This window comes from Hippocampus comes, unplaced genomic scaffold (assembly GCF_001891065.2).
Source record: "Hippocampus comes isolate QL1 unplaced genomic scaffold, H_comes_QL1_v1.1 scaffold118, whole genome shotgun sequence".
Lineage (NCBI taxonomy): Eukaryota > Metazoa > Chordata > Actinopteri > Syngnathiformes > Syngnathidae > Hippocampus > Hippocampus comes.
In genome coordinates, this window is record NW_017805461.1 from 234,388 (window position 1) to 245,075 (window position 10,688).

Consider the following 10,688-nt stretch of genomic DNA (forward strand, 5'->3'; position numbering starts at 1 on the left):
TTTTAAATCTTGATCAACTCCGTCCCACAAGAATAGAAATGGAATTATTGTGGGGTCAGGCTGTGACTCTTGATGAAAATTGACACTTGCTTTTGGATTTTGGCTTTCAAGCACTCTTGGATATTTAAGTGTTGGGGTTTTTTTGCGCAACTTGAAATGTTTTCGTTATCTGCAGGGGTCTGGTAAACTTGATGAAAATCTGTCATTTGTGCCCCACCCCAGCATAAATTTTCTACCTAATTTAATAAAGTACATCTTTGTCTTCTCTGCATTCAAATGGTGGAAGTAAGCAACTATCGTTGTTTGCATTGGGAAAATAAAGAAAAATGAGTAGGAGGCAAATAAAAAATGTGAAATTTGGTATTTATTGATTTTATGTTAATGTTGCAAATTACTATACATCACAACACATCAGTTTGCTTGTCAAAGAATATATGAACATTTTGTTAAGTCAACAAAATGTGTGTTAAAAAAATCTCATTCAAGATAATACACCAAGATTGTTGACTGCTTTATTTACAATTTAAGGCCAATCTAAAATGCACAAAAGCAAAATAAAAAGAACCCAAGTACACCCCAAGGCAAGTACACTTGCAAAATCTAAGGACCTCCAAAAGCGGTTATTTAAGTGGCTCACTCTGAATGCCAGCAAGGTATTTACAAAGGGTTTGTCGACAAGGCTTTTCATAGACGTTTCCAACATTTTAACCATTTTCCTTTGAATGCAATTTTTAGTTGCTGCCATCTTGTGCCCAATGGTGGGAGTGGTAATGCATCAGAAGACAAGAACAAGTTCATGTTTTTCTCACAAAGAAAACCAAAATGGGAATTATTTTATCAAACCTCTGACAAAATATCACATCCTATTAAAACCACTTGAAATGTTGTGGTTATGCATGTTAAAACCAACACACCAGTACGGAACTATATATGGTTATTATTAAGCCCCACCCCAAAACAAAATACCAGTGTGGTAACTATGAAGTGCTTTTTCCACATTTTACTGTTAAAAAAAAAACAAAAAACAAAACCTGTTGAACCTCCTTTTTGAGAATGTGTCAAGGGAGAGATTGGACGATGATGATTTTCTCGTTGATACAGAAACGGTGCAGCACACTGAGCAGGTTCTCCCCACACCGCGACACTTGCCTCTCCATGGCCAGACGGAAATCCTCCTTCACTCCTTTGGTGATCCCTCTCGTCACTGTGTGGTGTCTGCACATGAGAACACAGATAAACAGTCATTGCGTTTAGAGAGCGATGTTTGAATGCCAAATCAATTATATACCATTAAGCAACAAGCTCAATCGACAGTACACATGAAATATAAGCACAAATGAAATGAGACCAAGTGCTGTGAAAAGGCCAAAAGAAACTAACTGTACAACAAGAACGACATCGTCTTAACTAACAACGGTGATGACCACAGAAAGACGAGCGATGGCTCAAATCAACCAAACGGCGACGACGACGACGACTTGTTCTTAAATGATTGGCCCAAATAAAAATCTGGGAAGGGGGGTATGACAGGCCTTGGAGTTGGGAATGAATGGTGACTGGTGCTTGGGGGAGGGATGGGCACTGTGGTAGGAGGGGCCCGGGGTACCTGTCCATCGTCTGCACCCCTTGTAGCAGAAGGGTGTTTAACTCCAACCCCAGGGTGGGCCTAGGGTTCCTGAGGGACAGCAACATTCAAACACTCGGTCAGTGCGGTTGCATTTCAGTGATCCTAAGTCTGCAACTCTGAAAGTTTAAGTTGATAGATTTGACAGACAGTATCTCACAAAACTAAGTACAACCCGCGCATTGTTCTCAACACTTTATGTCTTTTCATGGGACAATCGAGAAGAAATGACACTTTACTTCACTGGAGAGAAGTCAGTGTGCAGCTCATAGAGCAGTGTAAATGTCCTTTCCCCTCAAAATAAGTCAACACACAGCCATTCATGTCTAAAACCTTGGCAACAAAAATGAGCACACCCCTAGGCGAAATTGTCCATATTGGGCCCAATTAGCCATTTTTTCCATCCATGGTGTCGTGTGGGTTGTTCGTGTTATCGCTCTCATAGTCTCACAGCAGTCACTGGAAGTTGAACATGTCACCTCGTGGCAAATAGCTAAAGATGTGAAAAAGACATGTTGCCCTAGGTACTCTACATAAGAAGGTCTCTTCAAAAAGTAACTCAACAGTGATGAGACAATGTGATTTCTTAGAAATGTTGTAGACGTGAACATTACAAAATGTAAACACATGAAGAGATTTAAAGAAAGAGTTGAAAATTTATATTTTTCTACATCCCTCATCTTTGATCTATAATTGCTTCATACAACAAAGAGGATGCAGAAAAGTGGTTAAGATCGCACGACTGTCTGTGTCTTATGTATTGTGTTGTATTATTTTATTTTGACTTCAAGATGGTGCCGCGAGAGTGGCTGCCTTTACAGCAACTCCTATATTTTGTTCTTCTAATTCTTTTCGTAACTTTGCTGCTGTGAATTGGAATGTATCCATTGTGAGACTAATAAAGCTTTTCTTATCTTATCTTACCTTTTCAATCATTGTTGATAATTATTATGACGATCAGTACCATCACATCCTCACCATGTTATTATTTACACTGGTCAACAGCAAATTTTTATCAGAAATGGCATTATATGCCCTTTAACGTATTTTTGACGCTGATTTCCCCCCCAAAAAATGGAAGTATTTTTTCCCCCAGCACTACAGATTTTTTTAGATATTTTCAATTTGAAGTCTGACCTACAAAAGTTTGCACAATATGGAGTTTACCTCTATATTTTATAACTATGACACTTCAGAAAAAAAATTCCACCTGTTGCTGAACCTAACCATTAATTCCATAAACATTACAATATAGATTACAATATTACATATTATATTACTGTTATTATATTACTATTATGAAGACCTGATTCGCGAATGAAAAAAAACGATGGCAGATTCGGAATCAACGGGAGAAATAAATCTCCAAAAGTTTACTTGAGACTGTGGCTCAAAATATTCAAACTGTAATTATTGTGAGAAATCATAAAAATGATCAGTGCCTTCACATCTTCATCGTGTCATTAATTATGGCCATGTATTGAAAGCAAATTTTAGCCAATTTAGTATTTCAGAAGTCCCAATCTAACTGGTAACCCTTCACATTATTCGGTACTAAAGTGGCGGCTCACAAAAAATGTTTGTGACCTCTGGCCTCCTTTCAAGGCTATAGGAAGACTGCCAATACCCACTCACAAGCTCCGAGTCGGCGTCCTGGAGGAGTGGAAAGGATTCCAATGGCTACCTGTAAAACTCTGGTCGACTCCATTCCCAAGAAGGTTGGAGTAGTAATGGGGGAAAAAAAAACATTGGTGGCCATGATCAACACTTTTGGCCCAATATGGATATTTTCACTTCGGTGTAGTCACTTTTTGTTGCCAGTGGTTTCGACATTGATGGTTACGTGTTGAGTTATTTTTGCGGTGATAGTTCATCTCGACTCACTACTTTCTACATAGTGAAATATCATTTCTCCTGTGTTGCCCCCTAAAAAAATATATTCCCAAAAATGTAAGGGGTGTCCCACACTTTTATGAGATACTGTACAACCCTTCTCTTTTTAAAGCCCGCTCCTATGACAGCATCTTTGTGGGTTAAGTCCTCCACAAACTGATCATCAAGTTGACCTTCTTTCTGAACAACAAACCAACAAAGCCTGGGGTATGCCAGACCGGATGCTGACTGATTGAATGTGAAGCACTTACTTAATCAGCATTCCCTGATTGGGTAGCAGCTCCAGCTGGATCCTGCCGCCGTCAGGAGTTCGCAGGTAAGCAAACTCCTCCAGCATGTCGATGTCTGACAAAGGATATGAGCTCAAGGAGGGTAACATCCATGACAAGAGAGCACACGGGGTGTGGTGCTGCTATGATTTTGGCACATTTGAACAATGATATAAATTTGTGACCGGTCAAATTAATTTCCAAACGCTGCCACGTTGAGTGAACGGGGATTTTGGGTTGTCTCGGTTTTCGTAAAATCAATTTCCCTCGAAAAAAATGAAACTTATACTCCAGTGTGACTTACATTTGTTTTCATCATCTTCATGTAGCATTTTTTGACTGGTGTGAATTATACTCTGGGGGCCTTATTGTCCAAAAAATACAGTACTTACAACCTATTCAGGTCAAATTTGACTCATTTTGTCATTTGACAGCAAAACAAAAATTGCTTAATTTACTTTCTTTCTGTCTGCGTAAGGACATAACCTTGTTTGACAGATATTTTATCCCAAAATGTCATCTAAAACACAAAAATTGTTTTTTTCCATTTTGGCACAGGATCAATCATTTATCGGTAAGACAGGGAATAAATACAACATTGAGAAAATGGATCCAGATTACGTTTGCAAGGACAATAAAGAATCTGTAAGGCAGGATACTGGTGACATAGTTGAAGAAATTCTCATACTGGAAACCGCCTTGAAGACAGATCTTATCCACGGCTTTTAGAAAGAGCACCTCGCCCTGTGGCCAGTCGTACTGCAGGAGGACCACCACGTGACCTAACGACAGGTCATCTCGGGTGTCTGTAAAGGCTCGTGGCTGGGTGGCGCAAAAGGAGAAAATGGTTGTTTTAGTACATATGACTATAACTGCACAACGTGGACAAACAGTACCTTGAAACAGGCCAACATCAGCTGGAGGCAGAAAGGCAACACAGCATTGCTGGTGCATGGGAGCAATCTCAGGTCATGACCTAGTTTGGACAAATGAATAATCAGTCATATGATTTGGTTATTTGGTCAAATCGCCTCGTGAAAAATCCAAGAATGAATATCTTACTTTTCTTCACTTTGGTCTTGACTCTCATCTGATCTTCGGAGGCCTTTACTGGTTCATGGTTTGGGGGTACCAGTCCGCTGACAACATCAAGAAGCTTCTCACAGGCCATCTAAAAAAACTGAATGAGTGGGGCAGCAGAGATGACTCACATTGTACGGAACAAGCATGCTTGTGCTTACCCTGTATTCTCCCAGCGCATAGTGGCAGGAGGCCTGCTGTATGAGGGCCCTGTGGTGCTCCAGACTGATCTGACCCGAGGGACTCTGCTGGCCCAACGGAGGCTGCTGCACGGCAGCCATTTGATGCAGGCTAGACAGGGCCTTACGGTACTGTCCCTGGAAAACACAGGGTCAACCATCACTTATCAAGCAAGACGATAGACAGTTGGAACAACGTTGCAGAGAAAAATCGTTCTCTGGAAGGGACTTTTGTGTTTGTTTGCGGTAGCCTGACAGCACTTCATACTGGTCTACTTGGCTCAACATTGTTCTGGTTTATGGAATAGTTTCTTGCCTGGTATATGATCATGTCTGTGAGGAAAATTCGGAACCACAGCCAGCTCTCGGTCTTCCAAGAGGCACAAATCTTTTTGAACTCTGTAAAAAGAACAAATCAACCCCCAACCGACAAAAAAAAAAAAATGTCAATAAAAAGTCACACAATCATTCGAAACGGAGACAGTGTTCCGTTGCAAATAGTAATAATGCACGAGCAAGTGACCCCCCACCACCACAAAAGGTTTATAATTGCCTGTAGATGTCACAAGATGGCAGAAAAGCACTACTTTAGTTTAAATGAAGCTCCTCAAACTCATTTCAACATAGAGCCTTGGGACCAAGATTCCACAGGCTGGTGCCAATGAAATACTCGCATTGAATAACGGAGCATTAACACATAAAAGAGCAGAGGAGGTGATTACCAGTTTCAAGGGTGTCATGGGAGTGAAGAAGGTCCCAGCTTTCCCTCGCTGTATAAAAGCCCTCCAGAGTCTCTGACCAGTTGGGCATTTCGGTCTTGTTCACCAAGATGTGTCGCCCACGCACCTTCCCCAAGCCTTCCTCATCATCTGAGCTCTGGATACACACACACACACACACACAAGCATGCATACACCGACACTGTAGATAAAGACACGATCCCTTTTTCAAGCAAATGCATCGGTGTACATTTGTGTTATCCTCACAATGGTCTTCTCTCTGCCATCGGCCATTTTGCGTTTCTTGTGCGTGTGTTTGACTGTTCCTCTCTCCGCGTCCACATCATTGTACACTGAGCTGAAGTCCTCCACTAGAATCCACGGGCTCAAGTTCAGAGTACTCACGCCTGATTAATAAAACCAACAGGTCGTCAGGTTTAATTCTGTTAAACATAGTGAGTCGATGTTTGTGTGTGTGCAGCGATGATGACCAACCTTGGAACAGCGCTGGCTGCACATTTGAGACGTAGAGGAAGGCATTGCGGAAGAGGACGAGGGCGGCGCAGATAACGACCTGACTGCAGCAGCGGGCTCTGGTGTCTCCCTCCAGGCCCGGTAAGTAGCGACACAGCTCCTTCACTCTCTGAAGTAAGTCAATATAGCTTCTACAAAACAAAGGTGCAATTACAACTTGAGTAAGCTCGCAACAATCACTGGCAAAATAATCAAGTCCAGCTGCACAATATGATAGCTAAAGATCAACTAATAATAATGCACTGACTGCATTGACACTGCCAAAGAGGTAATGACTGACCAAAATATGTATTTTTGTGTTTGTAGCGTGCAACTGCACCGCAGCATACAGAGGTGTTTTTTAAGAGTTTGGTTACTCTATTTAGCTACGTAAAAGCTTTCGGCATTATGCACTACAGTTCTACACTAATACAATGACAATTATAAAAATATTGTAAAGGTATAAGTCTCTGTCTTTTTTTAACCTTCCTATTATGATAATTATTTTTAAATTAAAATCTATCCTGATGTGTTCAACATTATTGAGTATACCCCTAGTAGTTACAAAACCTAAGTTTCCTTTCCTTATGCTCCGATAAATGTTGGCCATTAATTGCAAGGTAGGACAGTGTGCACAAACAAACAAAAAACATTTTAACAAATGTATTTAAATTTCAACAATTGTTGAACACTAGGAAACACTGTCATTTGTTGCATCGATGCGATGATGAGAGAGGGCTTCACAAAATATTCAATCCGATGGACTACAGAGGATCCTCGGATTTATGATTGGCTGGACAAGCTCAAAGTACCTCCCACACTGCTACCATTTGAGAAACTGCATGCATTAGATGTGTGTTGCTCTATAACTGATGTGTGTGACAAACGTTAAATTTGATCATTTTTACAGCTATACAGAGACATCAATAGATTGCTTACCTCTGCCCTTTGTCTCCCTGCCACTCGCATCGCGTGCCGACGACAGCAACCAGGTCCAACAGCCTCTCCCAAGGTTCGGAGACCACTGAGGACTTTTCCGACAAGCCTCCTATAACGTAGCGCTGGGAGCCACGGGAGACACTGGGAGACTTTAGGGGACCACCTTCTTGAGACGCTAACCGAAAGAATAAAAAGACAAAGCTTAATATTACTGCTGTCAGAATAAATGAAACCAGAGAAACAGTCAAGAACAAGCACACTGATCTACGTCACCGTTTATCTGTCCATCGGGTGAAGGTCCTCGGGTGACATAACCGATGTAGAATTCAGCAGCTTTCAGGATATATTTCTGCATCAAGCTGGCTGGCAGGCGCATGTCCATGTTGTTTATAACCAAAGGAAAGACGTCACACACTGTATCACAAAGACAGAAACTAGGTTCAGCAACAAATGAACTTTCTGAAACATCATCGCTACAATTTACAACGCATGGTAAAATCTGTATCGCTCAACCTTTTGTAGGTCAAAGATTTTTTTTAAAATTTTAAAAATCGCAAAAACCTCACATGCTAGAGAAAAGTAAAGACACTTCTTTAAATCAGCGTGAAAAATACATTGTGGGACACATAATGCCATCACTGGTTTAAAATTTGCTGTTGACCAATATTACCTTTGCATCACAACTACTTCAGTCATCATTTAAGTTAGGATTGTTGTTTTTATATTGGTGGTTATCTTATTTCAAAATGTCAAATTCAAGGCACGGCGGCCAGATCTGGCCCGCAACATCATTTTATGTGGCCCGTGAAAGCAAATCACACTTGTCAACTTCTTCCATGATGCTTGCTAAAACCTGTACCAAAATTTCAAATTCTCACATCTAATAAGTAAGACAGATATTGTAAGCATTTTCTGGTTACCAATTCGCTCATTCGAGTAACTTCAACAATAGTTGAATCAAACATTATTTTTGACTTCTTTATCTACAGTCATAACGGCCCTCCAAGGGAAACGTAACACTACAATGGGCCCCGTGAGAAAAATGAGTTTGACACCACTGCCTTATTTCAATATCTATATGATATTTAAGAATGTTAAAATGTGACTTAAACACTTGCAGTTGACAAGCGTTATATGATGGGGACAGTTTGACCCTGGAACAATAATTTCATACTATTTCTGAGAAGTAATACAGTGCCCTATGTTCAAGTTTACGATTTTTAATAATTGCACTTTGCACATCGTTTTTAACACGAGAAAATGATTGCAAGCACTAATTAAAGTGTTCACAAACCAAAAAGTTTTCTGAAGCAGTTGATGGGTGATTCCACTTTCTCAGATGTCTCTGCTTCCAACAGTGTCTCGCCGAGACTCACCTTTTGAGACAAAAGGATAATGAAATTATATTTCCTCCCTTTTTTTCACTGTATTGTCATAAATCACATACCCCGTGTTGGACCACGGACTCTGGAAAGCGTTTCAGGAGGAGCAACAGCATCTCTGCCTTCTCCAAAGTGTTGAAGCACTGCTCCGTTGCTTTCAGCAACATCTCACACTGTATACGACCAGGCAGTGTTTCAAAAAGCCCTGGTGAAGACAAACATAAACTGTGCCTGTTAAAATAGGCTTTAAATCCTCAAGGATAGTCGTATAGCATTACAATGCACAAAGAAACATAACTGAAACTACACGTTTCTCTCACCTCGAAGGAACTGCGAATGTTTGTCCTGAGCGTCATTGCGCAGAGCTGCTGTGATGACACTTATCTCACGCCACACAATGGGCTGATCTGGGAAATTTAAAAACCTAAAGGATGGACGAAATATCTTCAAAAAGTGTTTCCACCCCAAGACATGAACCACTGAGCAAGTCACTCACATGTCATACAGCAATCTCCCTGCGCAAGTTGTCCTTTCTGCATTGCGTTCAATAATGTACATTTCATACTGTGGAGAAAATGTATTATTGTGACTCACGTACACGTTGGACAAATTTGCATTTTAAAATAACTGACAGTGGTGACGTGAACGTGGAGCTGACAGTGCAATCAAATAAAAGTATTATTACTTTTGTAAAGGCAGAATCTCTGATACAGCACGTTTTGAATTTCTTTAAATTGTACAAGTGTCCCTAATGAATTGAACAACCTAAAACCATGCGGGGTGGGGGGTACAGCAAGAGATGTGGTAGACCTTACCTGTATGTTAAAGTCGGCAGGGTAAAGCGTTCTGGCAGTTATGAGCCAGGCTTTAGCCGCACAGGGGTCATCAGGAACAAGCTCCCGAGCTCTTTTGACCAAAAACTCGCAGTCTTTTTGCGCTGACATTTGTGATGAACAGTTATCGCTAGCGAGGACGACAAACTAGCGCCAGATACAGCTCTCGTTCTAGTCCAGTTCTGTCATACAGAATTCTTATTTATCTCTTCCTACTCGGAGCGGGTGCAAATTACATTCTCAAAATTAAACCTAAGCTATCACAAACAAACTATAAGGCTAACGCTAGCATTATTAAACGAGTACTCGGGGTTATTTTATCTGTCTAATTTCATTGCGTGTTCTAATTTACGCCTCTCGATAACAGTTAGCATGTATGCGTTTGCGTGTAACATTACACGCATTATAAAAGAAACGGTCAGATAATATATTTATTTTAAATAATCCCCATCGGTCGTTCATTCAGGAATTGTTGATGACGCCACACGACTGTCGCAAACACTCCACTTTACGGCCGCCATAGACAACTCCTGGGAAAAAAAATAAACAATCACCCACCCCCTCCAATAAATAAATTTAAAAAAAACTACGACCGCACTTTGGAACACACAAATTCTGCTGCTAACGACAGGGTAGTTCGATCAGCATTCAAACGAATGCCGATGTGTGTAATGATATGAGCAAATCGTATTTGCTTGTTCGATTAGCTATCCCTGCGCACAGAGCACACACAGAGCATGCGCAGCCATGAGTCAGTCGTAGAAGAGTCTACGAGAGATGTACACATGGTGATTGATTTCCGCCTCCGACCAAGACGGCAGTCCAAATAAAGAACCTCTACTCTTACCAGGAGTTGTATTATTAAACGAACCCGATCGCACAGAGAGACACAATGTGTGAAATAAAAGAACAGAAAATTCCAAACTTTTACCACCATACATACTTCTATCAGAAACAAGGAAGTCATTTGGCGACCCTCTGTTCTGATTGATGGAATCCGTGGAAACGACAATGATTGGTCAAGGTTGTTAACTGTGTTTTTCCCCAAAATGTGTCCAAATACACAAATAATATTTTATGCGGTATCGTTTGATATAAACGACGATATTTCCACCTTAAACCCCAGGGAAAATGTATCTTGTATTTATACTGGGTTGTAGTCTTGTTATTGGAGATCAATGTAGCCGTATGCTTCGGCTTGCTGTTACGTGCATAGTGACATCTAAGAGAAAAGTCCACACAATCAATGCAAGTTTG

The 10,688-nt window shown here is 40.8% G+C and overlaps 1 protein-coding gene across 6 annotated transcripts; it reads right to left on the minus strand.

Annotated features, from left to right (window-relative positions):
* Window positions 1-488: 488 nt before the first annotated feature.
* On the minus strand, window positions 489-9,958 carry ints10 (integrator complex subunit 10). 6 transcript variants are annotated; one of them, XM_019874884.1, is made up of 18 exons: window positions 9,414-9,958; window positions 9,095-9,162; window positions 8,919-9,022; window positions 8,664-8,803; window positions 8,511-8,592; window positions 7,490-7,630; window positions 7,217-7,391; window positions 6,260-6,429; window positions 6,032-6,171; window positions 5,768-5,921; window positions 5,362-5,444; window positions 5,028-5,183; window positions 4,849-4,957; window positions 4,683-4,765; window positions 4,446-4,608; window positions 3,769-3,862; window positions 1,607-1,675; window positions 489-1,215 (listed from the first exon to the last, which is right to left on the minus strand). In XM_019874884.1, the coding sequence occupies exons 1-18, from the start codon at window positions 9,540-9,542 to the stop codon at window positions 1,059-1,061; spliced, it is 2,217 nt and encodes a 738-aa protein (XP_019730443.1). In that variant the 5' UTR covers window positions 9,543-9,958; the 3' UTR covers window positions 489-1,058. The 6 variants fall into 6 exon arrangements, 4 of the variants coding, with proteins under 4 accessions (XP_019730443.1, XP_019730444.1, XP_019730445.1 ...); XM_019874885.1 differs by having other exon boundaries at window positions 4,683-4,762; window positions 9,414-9,957; XM_019874886.1 differs by lacking the exon at window positions 1,607-1,675 and having other exon boundaries at window positions 9,414-9,956.
* Between the last annotated feature and the right edge of the window lie 730 nt (window positions 9,959-10,688).